The sequence below is a fragment of the Castanea sativa genome, chromosome 4, assembly GCF_040712315.1.
Source record: "Castanea sativa cultivar Marrone di Chiusa Pesio chromosome 4, ASM4071231v1".
NCBI classification, from domain to species: domain Eukaryota; kingdom Viridiplantae; phylum Streptophyta; class Magnoliopsida; order Fagales; family Fagaceae; genus Castanea; species Castanea sativa.
In genome coordinates this window covers 51,135,004-51,159,555 of record NC_134016.1, presented here as the reverse complement: position 1 = coordinate 51,159,555, position 24,552 = coordinate 51,135,004, and the positions used below count along the sequence as shown (strand labels likewise).

The following is a 24,552-nucleotide window of genomic DNA, read 5'->3' as shown; positions in this document are numbered from 1 at the left end:
TTATATGGAGTTGAACTTTGCCTAGGGGGCTGTGGTGTGCATTACCATCTTCAATTCTTTTGCATAGAACATTTCAAAGGCCAAGGAATTTTTTTTTACTATGAAAATATGATTTGTTTTGTAATATGCAGTCCTTGAAAATATAATTAAAAAAATGTTATCTAATAGTGAATTTGTAAAAATTCACATTCAATAAAAATATATAGAAATATTTAAAGAGTTTCATTCTAAACTTATCAGCCAACACAATCCACATGTTTAGGTTGAATCAACACATGGGGAAGGCCAAAAATAAGCCTTATGAAACTTCAATGCGAAGGCCCAATCATATAACCAATAGGGTTGCAAGATCGCTACTGAAATCAGCTTATTAAGTCCTAACAAAAAATAACAACAGCCGATTCAACCAACGGCTGGGGAAATATCAAGTTCAGATTCAAGTGTTTCCCTCCATCGCATGAACCAAGCTCACTGAAGAGGGAGGTAATCAGTGAAGGGAAAATAAGGAGCAGTGGTTCTTTCAACACAAAATAAGAAAATTATAAAAAAAAATTAATGGAAAAAATGTCAAGAATAACTAAAAAAAAAATTTTAGCTTTTTTTTTCTGTTTTAAATAAAATTTTACTTGTCAGTCGCCAATTTAATTGGCCTCAAATTCTTATAATTATGAAAATAGAAGCAAGTATCTTTTTAGTCTATACTTATTTTGCACCTATGATAAAGTTGCACTATCACAAAGGTTCAATAATTTCACAGCCATACCACCAGTTCCATTTCAACTAAATAAGCTTAAGCATATTGCTGGCAAAAACAACAAATTAGTGAAAAAACATGTTTCTAATAAATATTGGTATGGATCATAAGCAAATTTAAAAACAAACTGCCATTGTGATTTATGAGAGGCCATGTACTTGTTAAGTGTTTGGCATATTAATTAAAATCCATTTCACGATTAGAATTCCAGTTTATTATTTCTTGAATTAATATTTTTTTTGGTGGGATAATAAGGGTATGTTTGGTAACTGTTTTTTCTCCTTATTTTATGTTTTCAAAAACAATTTTCTATTTTTGAAACTAAAAAACTTGTTTGGCAACTCAAAATGGACAGAAAACAAAAACTGTTCTCAAAACTTAATTTGTGAAGAAAATTAAAAACATGCAAAAGACTGTTTTCAATGTCTAGTTTTTAAAAATACAAGAAAATTATTTTTTCTTTATATTCCTAAAAACAAGTTTTTAAAAATAGAAAACAAAATTTTTTACCAAACATAACCTAATTGTTTTAGGTTAGGCAGTTTCCAATTGGTCCCAAGTTTCTCCATTAAAAAGATTCACACGTAAGATTTAGAACCACATTTCTACATATAACACCATGGGTATTTTAGCTATGAATTGTGGTTTAGGGTTATATGTATTTTAGCTATGAACGTAGTATTTTATTGAAATAGAATAGGTCCAACTATTGATACTAAGTTCTATATTGGAGAAACTGAAGTTTTCGTTGCATCAAAAGCGGGCGACAAACACTTCTCAGGTTCAAGCAAGTGTCCAGCGACTTAAAAACAAAATCAGAGTTGAATCTATTCCATTTCAAAGATTCTTGACTTTTTTTTTTAATCTTTTATTTTAATAATTGATACACGTAATGAATGACAATGACTAATGAAAGTTAGGTCTAAAATATAATGCACTTTCAGTCAAGTTTATCCAACACAAAAAATTTTGTCTTTCAGTTAAAAAATTCAAAATTGATATGTGTCCAAATGAAACTAAGAACCGACAAAATGCAGGTCCAACCTACTAGACTCACTACCATTTACATGGAAAAATCACAATCATTTTTTAAAGAATGTGTTATAATTAAAGGCATATACAAGGTAGATACTAGAACATAAATAATCAATCTATAAGGTTTAGAGCATTCGCAGCAAGATTGCTAAAAAACAAAAAAAACAAAAATTTACCATCTAAAAGGTAATTTTAACTATTTTACAATATCAATTTACAATTCGTCAACATTCCAATTCTTATCTTTCACATATTCAACGATTGGATTTTCAAAATATTAATTCAATAACAAGTTATTGAATGGTGTAACATTACTTAAAGTTACATCAAGTGTAACTTGAACCCAACCCTATATATATATATAGTCATGCTAACGAATGCCATTAGAGCAATGGTTAATAATTCATTTTAGAAAAATTTTGATACCACTTTTATGATAAATGAAAAAAATGACAAAACATTAATTACTTTTTTTTTTCCTCATAAGCAATGTTATATCACCCATAGAATTTGGGGGGCTATTTTCATAAATATGATACATACCATCATGGGCATTGAAGTATTTCTGGTATATAGCAAGTGCTGCAGTGGACTGAATGCAAAGAAAAGCAGAAGGTATACCCATATCACGTGCCACATCAGCAGCCCATGGGAGAAGGAAGGTGTAGACTAAGAAGGTGACCTTGTGATGCTGCTCGTTATTTGAGAGTTTGACAATCAAGTTGGTGAGTGTTTGTGAGCCCACACGCTTGAACTCGGACATGATGTGTTGTGGGTCGTCAATTGCTTTGTTTCCATCATCAAAGCCATCGGAGAAAGAGGCATAGGACAAACCCTCAAGTGAAGGGAATTTTTTTATTTGTTTGAGGCCGTGGACGGTGGTGGCAAAGGTCACACATGCTGCACTGCCGTGTATTAGGCGTATGGCGAGTTGGAGAGTAGGGTTAATATGGCCTTGGCCTGTCCAGCATATGAGAAGGAAGTGTTGGCTGTTCATGCTCGTTTGAGTTTTTTGGTTGCATTTTATATGGCAAGAAATAACCCAGGATTTTGCAAACAAATTGAACAATGGGAGGGATTATATTATATTAAAAAAATAATTGAGACGTAAATTGTTATTAAAGAAAGGATGCCATTGATAATAGACATGGCATGCCTAACATTATTGGTGTTAGTATTTTTTTTTCCCTCTTAAATTATAATTTATTTTTTCAAGTGATCATAACTTTAGGCAAATTTAAAATTTAAAATTTTTGTTCAACTAATCTATGCATAGTACGAATTAACGACTAGTTATTACTATTAGTTTTCACTTTAAAAACTTTTTTGCTAAACAATCACAATTCACTGCCATAATACTCATAGACTTAAGTTACATATTCTGTTTTAAAGATTGTTGAATTTTGATACAACTAATGAATGGTATTGACCAGTCAAATTACCGTGTACAATGCGTTGCACCTTCATAAAGATAGTCAATTACCGTGTGTTGCACCTTTATGTGTAAAATGCCTTGCACCTTCATAAAGATAGTCAAATTACAAAAGTAAAATGCGTTGCACCTTCATAAAGATAGTGTAAAATGCATTGCACCTGAAAAATTGATATGTATCCAAATGAACCTAAGGGCCTACAAATAGAGGGTCCCACCTATAAGACTTACTCAGTCAGTCAGTCAGTTAGTCAATCCCTAATGTGTGGTTGAAATTGAAAGCATCAAACAAACTCCTCCAGCACAATACAATACAATAAGATGGATGGATGGGTCTGCTTCCTATAAATAAGTCCTATCCCATTGGTACCAAACATAACAAAATCATAAATCATCAGTTTTATTATTATAATTTTTATAAAAGCACGATGATGAGAGCTGTTACTTTAACCCTTCTCCTTTGTTTGCTTACTATTCATCCTCCTCCTAACTTCTGCACTGCCCACTCTGACTCTGACTTTGAGGTTCGTTGCATTGAAAGCGAGCGACACGCCCTTCTCAACTTCAAGCAACACCTTACAGATCCTTCTAACCGCCTTGCCTCTTGGGCTGCTTCTGCGTCTGACGTGGATTGCTGTCACTGGGTTGGTGTTGTCTGCCACAACCGCACCGGTCATGTCCTCCAACTCCGTCTCAGAAGCTATTATCCTGTGTATGACGAGCTTACAACTTTTGATGCCCAATGGGATGCTCAATATGAAGCTTATTCGAGGTCCAGATTTGGGGGTAAGATAAATCCTTCTCTGCTTGATTTGAAGCATTTGATTTACTTGGACCTCAGTTACAATTATTTTGGTGGTATTCCAATTCCCAAATTCCTCAGTTCAATGGGGAGCTTAAGATATCTTAATCTCTCTGGTGCGGGATTTGTGGGATTGATTCCTCATCAACTTGGGAATCTCTCTCATTTGCACTATCTCAATCTTGGACATAATTATTATTTTCCTAATAATAATTATTATAATTTATATGTGAAGAACCTTCAATGGCTCTCTAGTCTTCCTTTACTACAACACCTTGATTTGAGTTCTGCAAACCTTAGCCAAGCCTCTGATTGGCTACAAGAGATAAACAAACTCCCTTCCTTGTTAGAGTTGCGATTGTCACAATGCTACCCTTCTGGTTTTGTCCCACCGATACCCAGTATTAACTTCTCATCTCTCACCACTCTTGATCTTTCAGACAACAGTTTTGAAAACACTTCGATTCTGTTTTGGGTCTTTGGCCTTCATAATCTGGTTTCTCTTCATCTATCTAACAATCAGTTTCAAGGTCCAATCCCTGTTCATCTCCAGAACTTGACTTCACTTAGGCACCTCGATCTATCTGTCAATTAGTTTCAAGGTCCAATCCCTGTTCATCTCCAGAACTTGACTTCACTTAGGCACCTTGATCTATCTGGGAATCAGTTTCAAGGTCCAATCCCTGTTCATCTCCAGAACTTGACTTCACTTAGGCACCTCGATCTATCTTTCAATCGGTTTCAAGGTCCAATCCCTGTTCATCTCCAGAACTTGACTTCACTTAGGCACCTCGATCTATCTGAAAATGCTTTCAACTCTTTAATTCCCAATTGGCTGTACAGTTTTAGTCATCTTGAGTTCCTCAACCTCTACTCCAATAATTTGCAGGGTACAATCTCTAGTGTCATTGGAAACCTAACATCTGCCATTAGCATAGACTTGTCATACAATGAACTTAAAGGAAAGGTACCAAGATCTTTGGGTAGTCTCTGCAACTTAAGGGAAATTAGTTTGTCAGGCAACAAATGGAGTCAAGAGATATCTGAAATCTTTGAAAGTCTATTAGGATGTGCTTCAAATGGACTAGAGATCTTATATTTGTCTTATGCTCAACTGTCTGGGCAGTTAACTGCTGAACTTGGGCAATTTAAAAATCTGGTCATTCTTTCTTTGAGGGAAAATTCAATTTCAGGTCCAATTCCATGGTCTATAGGAAATCTTTCGTCCTTGAGATCCTTGGACCTTGAGAGTAATCAAATTAATGGTACTCTCCCTCAAAGTTTTGGACAACTTTCAAAATTAGAGTCTCTAAATATTGGTTTAAATATGTTGGAGGGTGTGGTTTTAGAAGTTCATTTTGCCAATTCAATGAGATTGAAAACACTTGTTGCGTCTCAGAACCGACTGACTTTAGAAGTAAGTGACAATTGGACCCCTCCTTTTCAACTCAACCATTTACATTTGGGATCATGGATTTTAGGGCCGAAATTTCCTTTGTGGCTCTGTTCACAAAGGCAACTTTTGACCTTGGGCATATCCAACACAAGGATTTTAGATGCAGTTCCTCCTTCCTTTTGGAACTTGACTTCTCAGCTTTCTTATCTAAATGTCTCTCATAATCAGATCTATGGAGAGATTCCACATATCCCAATGTTTTTGTCCTATTCTCCAGCACTTGATATGAGTTCAAATCGCTTCAAAGGTCTGTTACCTTGTATATCCTCTAATGTGACCTTTCTTGATCTTTCTAACAATTCACTATCCGGATCTATTTCTCACTTTTTGTGTTACAAGATGAATGAGCCCAAAAATATGGAGTACCTCAATCTTGGAATAAATCTTTTATCAGGGAAATTAAGTAATTGTTGGATGATGTGGAAAGACTTGTATGCCTTAAATTTGGGAAAAAACAATTTCACAGGTAGTATTCCAACCTCCATTGGATCTTTGGTTCGCCTTTCGTATTTGCACCTAAACAACAACAGATTCTCTAGAAAATTACCATTCTCTTTGAAAAATTGTAAACAGTTGGTGACCATTGATGTTGCTAAGAATGATTTTGTTGGAAGCATACCTTCTTGGATAGGACATACACTTTCAAGCTTGGTAATTCTTGACCTTCACTCAAATAATTTTCACGGTCACATCCCAGAAGAACTCTGTTCTCTAACTTCACTCCAAATCTTGGACCTTTCGCATAATATGCTATTTGGACGCATACCTAAATGTGTCCACAATTTTAGTGCCATGGCCACAAGTAACAGTTCAGATTATCCCTTTTTTTTCATTTCCCTGGTCAAGTTCATTTTTTTCTATGCCTTTTGAAAGTCAATTGGTTGTGTTTAAGGGAAAAGCTCTTGAGTATTCCACCACTCTTCAACTGGTAAAAATTGTAGACCTTTCCAACAACAATTTATCAGGTGAGATCCCTGAAGAAGTGACTCGTCTCAAAGGATTACAATCATTGAATTTGTCATTTAACATCTTGACCGGAAGAATTCCTGAGAAAATAGGTGATTTGGGATCAGTGGAGTCTATTGATTTCTCAAGCAACCAACTTTATGGTGAAATTCCTCAAAGTATGTCAAGTTTGACATTTTTAAGTCACTTGAACTTGTCAAACAACAATTTGACTGGGAAAATCCCTTCAAGCACTCAGCTACAAAGTCTTGATGCATCCAATTTTTTTGGAAACAAACTTTGTGGACCTCCACTTATTGATAACTGTACTATAAAGGATGTACAACCTAACACTGAAAAGAAAGAATGCAAGGCTTTTAGTGGAGTTGATGTGGATTGGTTTTATGTGAGCATGGCACTTGGATTTGTTGTTGGTTTTTGGGTTGTATGGGGTCCTTTATTGTTGAACAAGCAGTGGAGATTTTTGTACTTTCAATCCCTGGATCACCTAGGGTACAAGGTTACGGGTTTAGTGGCACAAACTTGGTAGCATTGTAAGTAAATGTTGTAAGATTCTTAATATTTAGTGCAAACATCATGTAATCATATTAATCAATAGTTTGATTATTTCTTTATCATCTTCAAGCTGATTAATTCTTGTATTTCTTGCTAAATTCACTCCATTAGAATTTATGAATATGATGTTTCTTCTTGTGAACATCAACGACAATCCAAGTTGTAGTTTTATTATTCCTATAGATTAATGGTGTAAAATTACATTTTAGTTCATAAAAGTAATTGATTTGTTAAAAGTAATATTCAATACCTTGCAATGATGCCCATTTTTTCTTTAGAGTCTCTTAGTGATCACTCTGTAAAGTCTAAATAAAAAAGACAACATATTTATGCATATCTGGGCAAACTAAAAATGCTCTTTTTTACAAATTGAAGGCTATTTGGTGGATTCCTTGCAACTAGTATCTAAGAAGGAAGCATAGGCTATATGAGAAGGAAGTGTTGGCTGTTCATGCTCGTTTGATCGATTTCTCTTTCTTTTTTTATAAACTGATTAGTGTTCAGATGCCTAATGAATGGCAAACTTTTCTCTTTTATCCATTCCTTCACACAATAAATTGACAAATTTTCAAAAAGTAAAAGTGAAAAGATAGTGTTGTCCATAATTTAATCATTAATTGGGTTTGCAGCCTTCGCTTTATTATTAATGGATAAAGTGAAACAAGCACATGTTGTGGTTGTGTTTATCAAAAGAATGAAGATAAAGTCCAAAAGTTGCTGGCATATAGATGATAATAAACACGTTTGCCAGCCCCCATAAAGTAATTCAAGTCTGAGCCTGTGCACGTTTGCCAGCCTCCATAAAGTTGACAACACAAAGACTAGAAATGACCCAATTTTTATTTAGCTCGCAAATGAAGTTGCGGGTAATTAAGTAATTTCAATGGAATGTTGATGGTTTTAGAGTTAATGAAAAGACGAAAAGGACTCCAAGTTTTTTTCAGCCCACAACAGACCTTTAGAGCAACAATGTAATTCAACACAATTACAAAAGTTGACAACACGTTTGGCAGCCCCCATAAAGTCTGAGCCTCTACACGTTTGGCAGCCCCCATAAAGTTGACAACACAAATACTAAAAAGGACCTCATTCTTATTTAGCTCACAACTGAAATTGGGGGTAATTAAGTAATTTCAATAGAATGTTTAAAGTTTTAGAGTTTCAAAAGTAAAATTCTTAGTTTTACTTCGAGCACGGAAAAGTGGTGCTTTCTCTTCTCACATTTAAAATAGACCCCACTATAAATTTAATGAGCGAACCTTATTATAAATATAAAAGGAGGGTGTATCATTCTTTATACTCCGAGAGTATCTAAGAATTACTCGTTTCAAAAAATAATTTTACTAACGTGTGTTCTAAGAGCAAATAATAGTATACCATTTTTTTAAAAGGTTTTACAACTTTTTTAATTTTTCATAAAATGTTTTCAAAAATGAATGGCTTAACGGCACACACTAACCGCACCTTTCAAAAAAATTTGCTGGACTTCAATATTGTTTTTGCTGGGTTTGCCGTTTTAACACTTGAGATGTCATTTTGTCAAACAAGTAGCTGAACTCTCCTTTTGTATAGAGAGTATAGAAGTATAGATATTTAATGCTATATTTGCATATCCTTCACTTGACCATACGGCGTTATTCAACAAAAAATAATAATAATAATAATAATAATAATAATAATAATAATAATAATAATAATAATAATACGGCGTAGCCTTCTGAACATACACAGAGGCGAGTCTTTTTTTTTTTTTTGGTGGGTATAATTGTAGTGTTTAGATCATTAAAAAAAAGTGTAAACTAACCGTAAGTTGTGACATCCATTAAAAAGTTCAGCAATAATATATATATATATATATATATATATATATATATATATAAAATTAACAAGCAATATAAACAAAAGGAGTATAAAAAATAATATTAAATAAAAATAAAAACATTTATAAAAAAACAACTTATCTATTTTAATTATAATTTATTCAGAAAATATAACATCTAATTTAATCAAATTTTATTTTGCACTAGGTTAATTATTTAAAAAGATAGTGAATTTTGTAAGCATAATTAATGGACTAGGGCCGGGGAATAAAAAAGATAGAAAAGAAGAACTGAGAGTCTGAGAGGGTCTAAGAATGGAAAGAATAGAGAGAAACAAATCGACATATATTACCACCCCCCTCCTTTTTTTTTGGGTAAAAGGAGGAATCTATTAGAGAAACTAAACCGCCAAAAGAGGCTCGATACATAATCTATTGAGGTACAACCCATTAGCATCAGCATTAAGAAAATCTACAATGTCCATTGGCGGACTACTAAATAAACAAAAACCATTAATTTGGATATGGGACCCAATCTTGCTAAGACATCTATGCATCTATTAGATTCCCGAAAGCAGTGCTTAATTCGAACCTGGGAAAGTTGTGAGATATTACCTTTATTTTTAGCAATTGGTCTCTTAACAGTGCATGAGATTTACACAATTATGCCCTCCAATAAAAGAGCTCCACAACATCATTTTTCCTTAAAACGTTAATACAACTGCCCACACCCAATGACTACTCATTTAAAATGAGTAATTATTTTTCATAGAAAAAGTGAATATCTCTTGAATCATCCATCATTACAATAAATCAGATCCACACCAACAAATCTTATAAAAAGAAACCACCAAAACAATCTTAAAATGTTATTCTTTGTATGTTTTTCTACACTTTGTCAAACGGTGGCTCTGCCTTTTTTCTACACTAGTGGTATCTCTAGCCGTTACCATCTCAAAAACTAATTTTATAACATATAACACATCACTTTACAACATCTCTTACATCAAAACTTCTATTTTTTTTTAACACTTCATTTAAATATTTTTTCTTTATTATTTTTTATTCTTCCTCTCTCTGTCTCTGTCTCTCTCTCCTCTGTGTCTCTCTTTCTCAACCCAGTGCCACCGGCCACCATATCCACCCACCCATATCACAACCACCACATCCACCCACCATCGCCACCACTAGCCACCAACCAGACCACCACAACCACAAACAACAGCCAAAAAAAAAAAAAAAACTCCACATCCAAAGCCATCGAATCAAATAACCACCCTGATCAAAAAATTATTCAAATCAAAGAATCACAAAATCACAACGAAGACCCAAAACCACCCCGATCAACAACCCACACCTAGCACCCAAAGCCACCCTGATCAACCCACAAATCCAGCCATTGAAATCAAGAACCCACCAAAATCAATCAAAACCAATGATATTAAAACTCATCAATATCAAATTGCAAAACTCAGTATCGCATCCTAGCCACGCCTAAGACCCAAGAACTTGAGATGCAGAGAGAAACGAAAACAGAAAGGCAAAGAGAAAATGAAAGAAAGAGTAAGAGTGAGTGGACGGAGAGCACAAGAGAGGGACTGAAAAGGAAAAAAGGAGTGGACGGAAAGCACGAGATCGGTGGCGGCATGTGGGTATAGAGATAGTGCAGAGATCGGAGGGTAATTGGATGGTAGAGGAACCGTATTCGAATCAGACAATGAGGATGGAGATAATAGCGATGATGATGATGAGGAGAGAGCATGTGGGTTTGGAGAATAATGGCGGCGATATGTTTTGGCGGGCTATGGAGGGCTCGCCTGAGAGAGAGAGACACCAGAAGGAGAGAGGGACGGAGAGCACGAGAGAGAGTGAAAAGGAAAGTAAAAAGGAAAGAAAGCAATAATAAAAAATTGTAGCACCTTGCTACAGTGAGGTGTTAGAAATAAAACCTCACTATAGCAAGTTGCTAAAATTTTTAAAATTTGACACCCTTGATAAAGATAGATTTTTATGATTTGAGGTGCTAAAAATACTAAAAAATAACATTTAGTATTTTTGACACCCTTAATGAAAATGCTCTAAGGCTGCGTTTGGTTGGGTGTAAAATATTTTTCGGGTGTAAAATAATTTCAGGTGAAAATATTTTCGGGAAAGGAAAATATTTTTAGGTGTTTGGTGGCATTTTAAAAAATATTTTGAAAAATATTTTCAGGTGTTTGGTAACATTCTGAAAATACAAATTTTCTACTGATTTCTCACATTTTCTCAACTATTTTCTTACATTCCAAACAAATTTTATAATAGAAAATTACAATCCATCAAATTTTAAACAAACAAAAATCAAAACACCCCATGGGAAAATCATTCGGTGAAACTGAGAGAGGGAGATGAGACAGGGAGGAGGAAGAGAGAGATCGGTGGGTCACCGATCTCGCCGGTGCGATCAGGCGCGTCGATCTTGCCTGGCGCGAGCTTAACGGCGCGAGATCGTGTGTCGATCTCGCCCAGTGCGAGCTCGACAGTGCGATCTCGCCCAGCACAAGCTCGACGGTGCGATCTCGCGCCTCGATCTTGCCCAACACGAGCTCAACGACGCAAGATCGTGCGTCGATCTAGCCCAACGCAAGCTCGACAACGCGAGATCGCGCCTCGATCTCGCCCAGCGCGAGCTCGACGGCGGGGCTTTGGGTTGAGGACGACGATCTTGGCTTCACCGGCATGATCTGACCGATTCGGCGATCTCCCTCTAGCTCTCTCTCTCTCTCTCTCTCTCTCTCTCTTTTTTGGTATGGGTTGTTACTCTCTCTCTCTCTCCTTCTCTATTTTCCAATTGGAAAATTCTATTTGAAGGTAAAATAGAAACAGAAGTGATTTTCAACCTAGGAAGGGGTATTTTACGGTCATTGGAAAGTGATTTTTAGTTTGACCAAATTTTCAGTTGCTGCCAAACACATCATGCGACAGGGCTTTATTTCTATTTCTAATTTCATTTTTTAAGTAACCTATGTGTGTGCACCTGTGAAGTACAAATACTTCATTTATGTGTTATACCTGTCTCAAACATAAGACACGCTTACAAAAATTAAAAAAACTCTCAATACTTTTTTAATGCTCAAAAAATATTTTTAAAAATGATTAATTATTGTGGATGCTTTTGGTTGATACAATATTTCCCAAATTCACGTTTTCTGAGCCTGTACGCTTTTGCCAACCCCATAAAGTTGACAACACAAAGACTAAAATGACCCCATTTTTATTTAGCTCACAAATGAAGTTGGGGTAATTAAGTAATTTCAATGGAATGTTGATGGTTTTAGAGTTAAGGAAAAGACGAAAAGGACTCCAAATTTTTTTCAGCTCACATCAGACCTGTAGAGCAACAATGTAATTCAACACAAACACAAAGTTGACAACACGTTTGGCAGCCCCAATAAAGTTGACAACATAAATACTAAAAAGGACCTCATTCTTATTTAGCTCACGTCTGAAATTGGGGGTAATCAAGTAATTTCAATAGAATGTCGATGGTTTAATTAGCTTTCATTTCACACATTAAGCGATTAATCTTTGCATTTACTCTGTCTCTCTGATTTTGATCTACAGGAGGTATTGTACTGCTCGGTTGAGGAGGTTGTACAAATCACTCATGGCTTCTTCATCTTGTGCTTTACACGGCAGAGAGAGCTTGGAGCCATGCCATGGAGAAGAGGTAGCTCCCGGATGGTCCAAATTCGCGTCAGCGTATCTATTTGATTGGTAGGTGAGTTTAATTATCTTGAAAGACATTATCCTTCTTGCTTATGGGAAATTAGTATCTCTTATGACCTGGTTGAACTTAAGACTAGTTCTGATTCTATCTGATGGTATAATAATTATCATCTTGTTGTGCAAGAATTGAAGCATGACCTAACCCCAACCCACCTTATTGCAACTTTTTGATTGGTCCCACCCCTCTTATTGCAACTTGAGTGAGGCTATGGCTATTTTGACTTTGTGTGATTAACAGTTATTGGTATTAGTCTTTATTAAATAATTATCTGTTTTATCCTGTTATAGTTAAAGTTGGAAGTGCTGAGAATTTTCCACTTCATCCTTTGGAAGCTTCTGTCTATTGTACTGATGTCTTTCAATGTCTTGGTTTCAGGCTGTCATGGCAGAGGCAAGGTCTCAACAAGCTGCGTCCATGACAGAGTTTCATTGGCTTGGTCATAGGTTTCCAATATCTAATGCGAAAACTCGGGTTGCCATTGTGAAAGGTCGGTGAAAAGCTATTTTTGATAATAATCCAGAATTGCACCATTACTTTGGGTTCAACAAAATGTTATACAGCTGTAATGATCATCTCTCTTGGTGTCCTCAAACATACAATGTGAATCTAGATTTTTCCTGATTTAGTAGAACAGACTATGACTAGTTGTTTATACTTACTCTCTTAGTCTCTCTCTGGCAACTGATAATTTGGTTGATAATCTTCAACAGGATAGTCTATATATATATATATAGACAAGGAAGAGAGTCTGGTTCACAAATATATTTTTGATAATTCAATAATTGAGGTGTGGGGATTTGAATCCTAGATGTCTCAATTGGAAATACTAAGAGGTGCCAATCAGTTAAGCTACAAGGTTCTTGGTCTAGTTCCCAAAAACATAACTGAGATTACACTTGTTCTAGTTGATTTTTAGAATGGGTTTTTGTTGTTCCCTGCTCAAATTTAATTTATAGGCCTCTCAACATTTTGGCAGGTGCTTCTACTTGGCAAAATCTTACAGCTTGGCTGGAAAGAGGGCAGAAGCTTATGCATTAAACTGCCGTGCTCGGTCTCTTGCTGAGGACGTCCTACAGAAATTCCAAACTTTGAATGAGAATGATCAGGTTTGTGTATATTTTTGGGTTTTCTATCTTCTTTTTTGCATCAATTGAATGAAATTGCTTCACAACTGTTAAATTCAATGTTGTTATCCACATTTATATAACTTACTATCACTCTTTGGTCTTTTCCATGGCTTGCTCATTTGTCTTCTTTCTGCCTTTGCTCTCCATATAGCCAAAAATGATATATATATATATATATATATATATATATATATATATAAAAATTACCCCAACCCCAAAACTTCCAATTCTTATCAACTCCTTATCTGACTAAATAACTACTTTTCTAAGATCAGTTATTCTTGATGTTTTTTGTCTTATATATGATCGGTACTTCTAGTATGATAAATTGGTATATTGATGTTCTTTTTTTGTTCTTTTTTGCATTCGGATTTGTTCACCGATAATTCATATGCAAAGCAAAAATATTTGGTTTTGAAAGCCTTCATTTATTTTCTTTGTGTAAGCAGATAATCAAAGAGTTGAAGATGTTGTGTGACGAGTGCAGATCTAACAGTTGTATAGAGCATGCAACAGGGATCATGGAGGAGGTGAAGGCTCCAGAGAATCTCTCAAAAAGAGTCTCTAATTTGTCATTAACAGGAGCCGACAAGAAGGTACTTTTAATTCTTCTCAAAACACAAACCAAACATTATTCTTGATTCTAGCTTGTATTCATTCATACTTGAGTCGTTCTGACCAATAGTTAGACGTTGACATTCTGTGTAATGGCTATGTAAGGTTTGCCTGGATCTCTCTTTTCTTTATTGTTATTTTTCAAAGAAGCATATGGGTTTGTGCGTTTATAAGAAATGTCACCATAGGCAGGCATGTATATTCTAACATAGGTGTGACATTTTGATTTGAATTTGTTTCAGTTGGAGAAATACCTTCTCGAGAAACTCGACAGCTACGAGTCTGCAGTTGGTGATTCAATTGTCAAGGGTGTTTCGTGCATTGAAGTTTTCCCTCCTGCATTCCAAGCAATCCCTCGGAATCCTATTGTTCTAGACCTTGCCTATAATTTTATTGAATTCCCATCTCTTGAAAGTAGGATGAAGAAAGAGAAGAAGGGCTTCCTAAGGCTATGGTGATGAATTTTCTTGCGTGTCAAATTTGAGGAATTCTTGTAACTGTATTTAGAACCTTTGCATGCGTTCAGATTTTGTTCATTTTTTATTTTATTTTCTTAATTTTGGAACGTTGTGCAGTGAAAATTTTTGGGCTAATAACTTTTTTAAATTAACTGAGAAAAACAGTGACTAACTTTATTAGTTTGGTTGCTGCGTGAGAAAAAGAGAATAAAGTTTGAAATACTATGAACCATCAACAATTACAATGTATTGGCCAACCATTTCTTGGAATGGGTTCATTTGACTGTTCCAATTTGCTGGCCATAATTAGAGCATTAGCATTGGGATTTGTAAAATTCCCAAATTGCTATTTTAGAACTTGAAAACACTAAAACTCATCTTTACTTGGGTGTCCAATCAAAAAATATTTTACAACTTTGCTACAGTGATTTGTTACATATAAGAATTATTGTTCATTTATGCTAATCTTAAATACCTATGTTTAATTCATCTCTCTCTCTCTCTCTCTCTCTCTCTCAAAACCCACATAGCCAAGAACCTCCATGGCTAAGACATCCAAGGCTCAGCCACCACCACCCCCACGACATTGGATCTTCTCTATTTGGCAATCTCACCACCAAGAATAATAACAATCTGAACTCCTAGTCCATCACATGTGAACCATTGCTGTTTTATTAACATTAATTTGTTTTCTTAGCTTTATTCAATAATGAGTAGCATTAATGGAATGAAAAATTTAAAACTATTTGAATTGTTTTTGAAAAGAGAAGGAAATTTTTGGATTGAGATAATTAATGATTCTATTTTCTTGACTAAAAAATGCGGATTGGAAACAATATGCTTTATTATCTTTTTCTTTAAATTTTTTAATTAATTTACTAATTTCAGTTATAAAAAGAAAGGAAAAAAGAATAGAAAATAGAGGATAATTTGTCAATATGTATGGTAAAAAAAAACATAATGTTGAGTAATTTTGAAAGTGTTAAATTAAAATGTCATTTTCATGTCAAGCTGTTGGTATTTGCATTTTTTTTTTCCAAAGCTATATTTTTCCCTCTTCATCACAATCATCAATTTATGAACTCATTTTTATTCGAAATGTTATACAATTTTTTTGTTCTCAAAGGTGATATATATATAGGGTTTGGAATAGATGATAGATAAGATACAACATAATTTTGCTTATATAAAGAGATTTATGATATCTTTCGGCCCTCTCCATGATGAAATCCTAGTTTCGCCCCTGGACCAAGTAGAGGTCATCCTCTTCGTTGGCATACCCCAAAAGCTTCACCTATAAAGATTTCACTAGTGATTATACTCAAGCCTTTCTTTCACACCGTGCTAAGAGTTAATCATAATTACTCACCACATTGTGATGGATCTTGCATAATACCTTTATGCAAAGAACTCTTTGGATTTAATAGACCTTATCTTTTTTATTGCAGCCTCCTGAAGGTTGAAGAGTTTGTCATCAGTTAAAAGTACATGTTCAAGGAAATGGAAGAAAACTATAGCACTGATGTTTTCGATTAAATACTCATTTACATGTCTTAACAGAACACATGAAAGATGAGAGTAATGTGAGTCATAACATATGCCTTCACAGGCAAGCAGCAAGCATGAACATTATATCAAAATTCACTGCAATCTCTAACTACTCATCAACATATATGATCTACCTTACACCAGTGAAAAAAAAAATCAGTAAATCACCAAATTGGTCCCATCTTACAAAAGTTAGTCAATTTTAGATTAAATTAGACTACTTCACACCAAGCATTAACATTATTATTTATAAAAGTGACCAAATCCTAAAACCTTTACCATCAACTTGATTTTCAAACTTTCAAAGCTTCACTACCTTAGTTTCGGCACTTAAAGCTAGTAAATGGGACTAGAGGGCGAACGCAAAAAAAAATTATGGGCTCTGTCATTGGATATGCATGATGAGTTCAAGTGAAAGTGATAAACAATAATTCATAGTATGCCACATAAAATAGTTATAAAAAATAATGCCATAAATATTGTGATTTTGGAAGAATGAAAAACCACGTGAAAAAAGAACAGAAAGAAGCTTGAGTTAATAGTAAGTAAATAAATAAATTAAAAATAAAAAAAGAGAAGAAATAATAATAAAATTTAATGCAAAAGAAAAAAGAAGAAAAAGTGGTGCACATGACTCTGCCATATAACACGATTTTCTTAATAATTTTAAGTGACATATTATGGCATGTTGGTCTTTGGTGGGTGATATCATTTTTTCGTTTGAACCCTTTTTTTTTTTTTAAGATTTCTTTATGTAGGGTTTGTTTGAATTCCTTAGCTTGAATTGTCTGTGTTAGAGGTTTGCAATATAGTCAATATCATATGTTCTGTCTATACTTGGCAGTTGGGATAGTAAGTCACACTTAGGAAAATTAGACAATTTTTCCTTTGTATGAATAAGGCGGGTCCCAATGGGATGAGCGGCTAGCAATTCTCTCCAAAACATTGGGGGAACATAAAACGTGTTCCATTCTAGACTTTTCACACTTAAAGAACATGACTTTCCAACTAATCATACTAGAGATTTTTGTACTTTCAGCAATTTCACAATATCAAACAAACCCACTGTATATGATAGGAAATTCTATTGTCCAGTTGAATTCTGTTGGCTAGTTTTGATTAGGAAATATTTTGTGCCAGAGCATCACACATTTTCAATTAACTTGGAGGACAATTTTTACAATATATTATCAGATGGAGAAAAAACTAGAGTATATTCAATGTTAGTGTACATGGGAAGAAATTTGTTCCTAGTTAGATCTTTTCAGAGAAAGTTGTATCGAGCACGAGTAAAGACTTCCAAGATACAAACACTAACAAGACTTCTTCTTTTTTTATATAACTTTTAATACATTCTACCCATGACACTAGTTTGTTACCTATTTTATACTAACATATATATATATATATATATATATATATATATATATATATATATATGTTTTGTATAATTTATTATACCTATATGCAATATTGATGAAATTTCCAATGCTACTTATTTTAAAGTTCCATTTGGATATAATAATAGCGTAGTCAACTAAATTCAATCAGTAGATTAGGACAATACTTCAATTTTTGAGTAACCTAACTAAAATTAGTAACAAGCCAACAAATCAATTAATTAAGTTGTTGTTACAAAAAAAAAAAAAAAAAAACTAATTAAGTTGAACAGCTTATCTAAAGTCCATGCTCTAAAGCTTAAGAAAAAATCCATTTAAATTTTAAACTACACAAAAGAAGAAATTATAAAGGAATTAAAGAAAAAAGGAATAGTAAAAAAAAAAAAAAACAAAAATTTAATCTACACTTAAATTCCTATAAGGATGAAACACAATAGCAATAGCTTTTTATAAAAAAAATAATAATAAAGATTAAAAAAAAAACATGTGCTTATTTTGTATGCATAATAAAGTACCCCATCACAAAGGTTCATTAATTTTCAAGGCTATGCCATCATTTCCATTTTTACTCTTCTTATTGCTGGCAAATTATAAAGCTGCAAAAGCAACAGATTATAAAACATGTTATAAATATCTTTTGGTATGGATCACAAGATAAGAAAATTTAATGACAAACTGCCATTGTGAGAGGACTTACTTGTAAGTGTTTGACATCCCAACCAAAATCTATTATATGATTAGAATCCCAATTGATCATTCTTGAATTATATTTTCTTGCGGGATATTAATTATTTTAGGTAAGGTAGTTTCCACTTTCCAATTGATTTTTAAGTCTAATTAAAACATTCATGCATAAGGATTTTTTTTGTATTTAATAATTCAATTGTTACAACATGGGGAGGGTGTCCTCAATCCTCATAATGTATAAAGAAGAGCCAAAAATGCCATTAAAGTAAAAGACTTTTGATCATATTTCTGTACATGTCACCATTGGAATTTTATTTTCATTATTCTTTCCTAATTGACGGATTCAATCCAGTTAATCAAGCTATTAATATCTGTAATAGGAACTAGACGTTTCATCATACATTATTCACTCCCTGTAAAATCACTCCTTTTTTTTGTTGAGAAAGACGGACTTTGATTTTTAGGGAAAGTCGAAATTGGTTAAACCACCAAAAGTGCTTTATTCTACAATGAATTCAGTATAGGAGGACAATACTGTTTGAAATTCTTGTGCTGTGAGTATAGTTTGTGTTTAATCTTAGTAATGTTTTTGTTCAAATGACAAATATTTTAATTTTTCCCTTGGAAATTAAAAAAAAAAAGTATTAATGCCCAAAATTTTTAAGGTTTTTGAACTTAATTTCTTGAATATAGAAATGTTATTTAGAATTTGAATAAATTTTTCGGATTTGTAATTAGTGTATAAATGAACAATTGAGAGAATGTGATCGTAATTCTCAATAATGCAGTGAAATAATACGTCTCTATTTTATATACAAGAATTACCTAACTAACTACAACGGGTACAATTTTCTACTAAGTCTAAGCTTATTGTTGGCAAAAGCAGCAAATTAGTGAAAAAACAAGTTTCTAATATCTATTGGCATGGATCATAAGCAAATTTAAAAACAAACTGCCATTGTGATTTGTGAGAGGACATACTTGTTCTGTGTTTGGCATATTAATTAAAATCTATTTCACAATTAGAAATCCAGTTTATAATTTCTTGAATTAAAAATTTTTGGCGGGATATTAATTGTTTTAGGTAAGGCGGTTTCCATTTGCTCCCAAGTTTCTCTATCTAAAAGATTCATGCATAAGATTTAGAACCACGTTTCTACATAGAACACCATTGGTATTTTATTTTTATTATTTTCTTCCTAATCAACATATTCAGTCCAGTTGATTAAGTATTTATATATTAGTGGAATATGAAGTCTCCTCTGTTCGTGGTACATATTAGTGGCTTGAATTTAACCAACATAAAATTGTATGTCAACTATTTTGAACCTCTTTTTTTTTTTTTTTTAATGTGAATAAGAATATAAGATCACAAAAAATAGCTAATAACCATCTCCATCCATTATTATTATTATCATTATGTATTTTTATAAAAACGATAGAATTTTCCCAAAAAAAAAAAACAATAGAATTTTAACTTATGCCTTTATATCATCAAGTTAAGATATCAATTAGTTTTTTATGTCCCGGCAATGGAAAATTATTTGATTCTAAAAAAAAAAGGTTTTTTTATGTATGTGGGGTTTGAAATTTGAATTCCAAATTTCTTACTTGATAATAAGAAACTTTATTAGTTAAACTAACCGGAACCCATTATTTTTATATAAATTTCGCTATTATATATATGTTCTATGGTTCCAAGTAGAACCTTCAATTAAATAAAAAATAAAAACTATAGTAATACCTGACGACTTAAAGTCAGAGTCGAACCTATTCCATTTCAATGATCCTTTGAATTTTTAAATTTTTTTTTTAAATTTTGATACACGTAATGAATGATGAATGATGATGGCCAATCAAAGTTCAGTCTAGAATACGATGCACAATTGGTCAAATTAGAAAATAGAAAATTGAAATGCATCCAAATGAACTAGAGTATATTCAACATTAGTGTGCCTAGATGACTTCCCAAATACAAACACTAACAATAAAATCAATGTATGTCAAAATAATTTAGATTTTGACACTTGCACATTCATGAACTTTTGGATGCACACTAGTATTGATTGGGAAAGATTTTGTGCCATTTCATCACACATTTTCAAATAATTTGAATGACAATTTCCACAATATATTATCAAATAGAGAAAAAACTAGAGTATATTCAACATTGGGGTGCTTGGAAAGAAATTTGTACCTAGTAAGATCTTTTCTAAGAAAATTGTGCCAAGCACGAGGAAGACTTCCAATGTAGAAACACTAACAAGACTTTCTTTTTAACTTTTAATACATTCTACTCATGACACTCTAGTTTTTAACTTTTAAAATCAAAGTGGGACATATTCTATAATAATGATCCATGAATATTTTAATTTTTTTTTTTGATAAAGTAGTGAATGATGATGACAAATCAAAGCTCCGTGTAAAATAAGTTATAGTGCACTTTTCTCAAGTTAGAAAAGTGCTTGTAGCTAAATTGACATCTCCCCATGCACAAAGTGTTTGGGGGTCTAGGGAGGAAAGGGTTCGAGCTGTGAGGTTAGCAGCATATTGTAATTATCTCTAAAAAAAAATGATATATGTATCCAAAAATGAACCTATCAATGTCCCACAAAATTGTCGCATATACAAGACTCACCGAGTCAATGCTTTACGCCAAATCCCTAATGCGTGGGACAAATTTAAAGCATTAAAAACTGATTAAGCTCAAGTCAACAAACAAAAATTCTTGCCAACTCTAATAGCCTATCACCAAACAACATGTGGTAAAGTTCGCAACTAATAAATAGTCTAAACGATGCTTAATTTAGTTTGCAATGAAACAATGTACATGACAAGTAGCATAACAATAGCTTAGAACTAAGCAACAAAAGCACACTGGGATGTGTAATTGCTTCAATCTTTAATATATACTTTGTTGTGGATCAAAATTTCAGTTAAGTCTATATACAGTAATAATTAATCAATGACTGGTTGCAAAAAAATAATAATAATAAGGGCAGAGCTTGAGTCCAGTGAAAATTTTCACTGGACACGGCAGGATTTGGACACGTGTCCCCAATCCAATGTGTCCAGTGAAAACTTTCACTGAACACAAGCCACACCCTAATAATAATCATTGACGAACATTTTTAGATTTATTTTCTTATGAATTTATTTTTCTTTTCCAATGTTCTCTACAACTTATAATGAATATTTGAAATTCAAGATTTCAATTTCTTTTCCAACTAGAAGTTTCATCATATATATTTTTGGCATGAATTTCAAATAAACAATGTTGTCAATTGTGAATAAGACCACTAAAATAGCTAATAAACAGAATAACTAGGACACCACTTCATTTCGCCTAACATCAAAAAATTATGCAATCCATGGAAAAAAATTTATTTTTTATTTTTATTTTTTGGAGATATATAAACTTCATTTTCAAGGGAATGTTGAAATTAAGTTAAACCACAAATAGAGCCTTAAATGAATTTAGGACAGGAGGCCATTACTACCTAACATAAAAAAATTGGCTCATATCCATGACACGTTCATAAAATGTATTCTTGATTATCTCAATTTTGGTCCTAAAATAATCACAATAGTGGTTAATAATCATTTCAACTCTTTACTAGTAAAAGCATATGACTTTTGGAACTTGGCAGCCTTATACTAGACTTTTCAATGGCCAGATAAAGAAATTTCACAATATCAAACAAACCCACTGTATACGATAGGAAATTCTATTGTCCTGTCGAATTCTGTTGACTAGTTTTGATTAGGAAATATTTTGTGCCAGAGCATCACACATTTTCAATTAACTTGGATGACAATTTCCACAATATATTATCAAATGGAGAAAAAACTAGAGTATATTCAATGTTAGTGTACATGGGAAGAAATTTGTTCCTAGTTAGATCTTTTCAGAGAAAGTTGTATCAAGCACGAGTGAAGACTTCCAAGATACAAAAACTAACAAGACTTTTTAAAAAAAAAACTTTTAATACATTCTACCCATGACACTAGTTTGTTACCTATTTTTTACTAACATATATATATATATATATATATATATATATATATATATATGTTTTGTATAATTTATTATACCTATATGCAATATTGATGAACTTTCCAATGATACTTATTTTAAAGTTCCATTTGGATATAATAATAGCGTAGTCAACTAAATTCATTCGGTAGATTAGGACAATACTTCATTTTTTGAGTAACCTCACTAAAATTAGTAACAAGCCAACAAATCAACTAATTAAGTTGTTGTTATAAAAAAAATCTAATTAAGTTGTAATGTATAACTTATATGTCTAGCTTATTTTGATTAGTAGTTGATCAATAATAATAGGAATCTGTTGTGTTAATTCATCAGGTAGTTTAATTCGTGGCACTTTGAGATCCATTCCCTGCCTACAAGCTACAAAGTATCTCAAGATATCAGCTTAAAAATGAATATTGGCTTGATTGTTTGTTTCATCCCATGTATGAAATATTAGAGGTAGTCATGAAGGGATTCACCTATGATTTTTGCATTTTTAGAGAAAAAAACAAAAATAAAAGATAAAAGTTTTTCTTATAAAAAAAAAGATGAAAAAGATAAAAGTTTTAAAATGGAAATAGCTATCACAAATTATGTAAACAAGTAAACATAGTCCGATTTATAAAAAATGACGAGTCAAAATCCCGTCTAAACAAGTAAACATAGTGGGATTAATCACAAATGATGAATCAAAATCATGTCTAAAATATGTTACTCTTTTTGTGTTAAGTTTAGAAAATTGATATAAATCCAAATGAACCTAAATAAGGGCCCAAAATATGACAATTTTTTTTTAATTTGTTACTCTATTTTTTATATTGTTTTTTACATTGTTGGGTCTTGAATCTTGATGAACAAGCTTAGGTTATGCGTTAACCTTATAAATTTGTATTATTTAAGAACCAAAAAGGGTGTTGATATGTTTCTTGTGGCATTTTTCTCAATTACATTACTCAAAAGCAAGAGCTCCTTTTTCTCGCCAAGAATAAAAGTTGGAATCATAAGTAGATGAGAGGCAAGAAGGTGGCAGCCAAGGCTATGCAAATAATAGGAGCATTCCAAGTGCTTTCTAGATTGGTCGTCTTCTATCTAGATTAAAACTCTATGACCTTTCAACTGGTACTTCATTTTTTTTTTTTTTTTTACATTCATATATATTCCGAAATCTATTCTTTCCAATGAATTTATTTGTCTTATAATCTCTAACAAAGTCAATTTATTCATCTGATACGCCTTTTTTTGTTGTTCTTCTACGTGCTAAAATATTATAATTATTGCTTATAACACTAAATTAGCCTTTCCGATTCTCAAAAAAAAAAAAAAAATCTTTTCCAAAACCTATTGCTCTAGATTAATGACTTTTTCTGAGTGTAATTAATTATTTTTTTTCTATGTAAAAACTTCTATAGTTTTTATTTTATTATTTTTGAGTTTTTTGGGTGCATTTTATATGGCAAGAAAAAATCCAGGATTTTGCAAACAAATTGAACAATGGGAGGGATTATATTATATTAAAAAAATGATTGAGACGTAAATTGTTATTAAAGAAAGGATGACATTGATAATAGACATGGCATGCCTAACATTATTGGTGTTAGTATTTTTTTTCCCTCTTAAATTGTAATTGATTTTTTCAAGTGATCATAACTTTAGGCAAATTTAAAATTTAAAATTTTTGTTCAACTAATCTGTGCATGGCACGAATTAACGACTAGTTATTATTATTAGATTATCCCTTTAAAAGTTTTGTTGCTAAACAATCACAATTCACTGCCATAATACTCAGTCACGGTGGGACATATTCTGTTTTAAAGATTGTAGAATTTTGATACAAGTAATGAATGAGTAATGACTAGTCAAAGTACCGTGTAAAATGCGTTGCACTTTCATAAAGATAGAAAATTGACATGTATCCAATTGAACATAAGGGCTTACAAATAGAGGGTCCCATCTACGAGACTTACTCAGTCAATCCCTAATGTGTGGATGAAATTGAAACAAACTCTCGAGCACCATACAATAAGATGGATGGATAGATGGGCCCGCTTCCTATAAATAAGTCCTATGCCATTGGTACCAAACATGACAAA

At 32.8% G+C, this 24,552-nt stretch overlaps 1 protein-coding gene and 1 pseudogene across 2 annotated transcripts; both read left to right on the top strand.

Annotated features, from left to right (window-relative positions):
* The first annotated feature begins 3,589 nt into the window (after positions 1 to 3,589).
* Positions 3,590 to 7,236, top strand: LOC142630280 (receptor-like protein EIX1; annotated as a pseudogene).
* Positions 7,237 to 12,391: 5,155 nt separating this feature from the next.
* On the top strand, positions 12,392 to 15,027 carry LOC142631931 (uncharacterized). 2 transcript variants are annotated; one of them, XM_075806293.1, is made up of 5 exons: positions 12,395 to 12,575; positions 12,964 to 13,075; positions 13,565 to 13,694; positions 14,165 to 14,311; positions 14,573 to 15,027. In XM_075806293.1, the coding sequence occupies exons 4-5, from the start codon at positions 14,183 to 14,185 to the stop codon at positions 14,786 to 14,788; spliced, it is 345 nt and encodes a 114-aa protein (XP_075662408.1). In that variant the 5' UTR covers positions 12,395 to 12,575; positions 12,964 to 13,075; positions 13,565 to 13,694; positions 14,165 to 14,182; the 3' UTR covers positions 14,789 to 15,027. The 2 variants fall into 2 exon arrangements, with proteins under 2 accessions (XP_075662409.1, XP_075662408.1); XM_075806294.1 differs by lacking the exon at positions 13,565 to 13,694 and having other exon boundaries at positions 12,392 to 12,575.
* Positions 15,028 to 24,552: the final 9,525 nt, after the last annotated feature.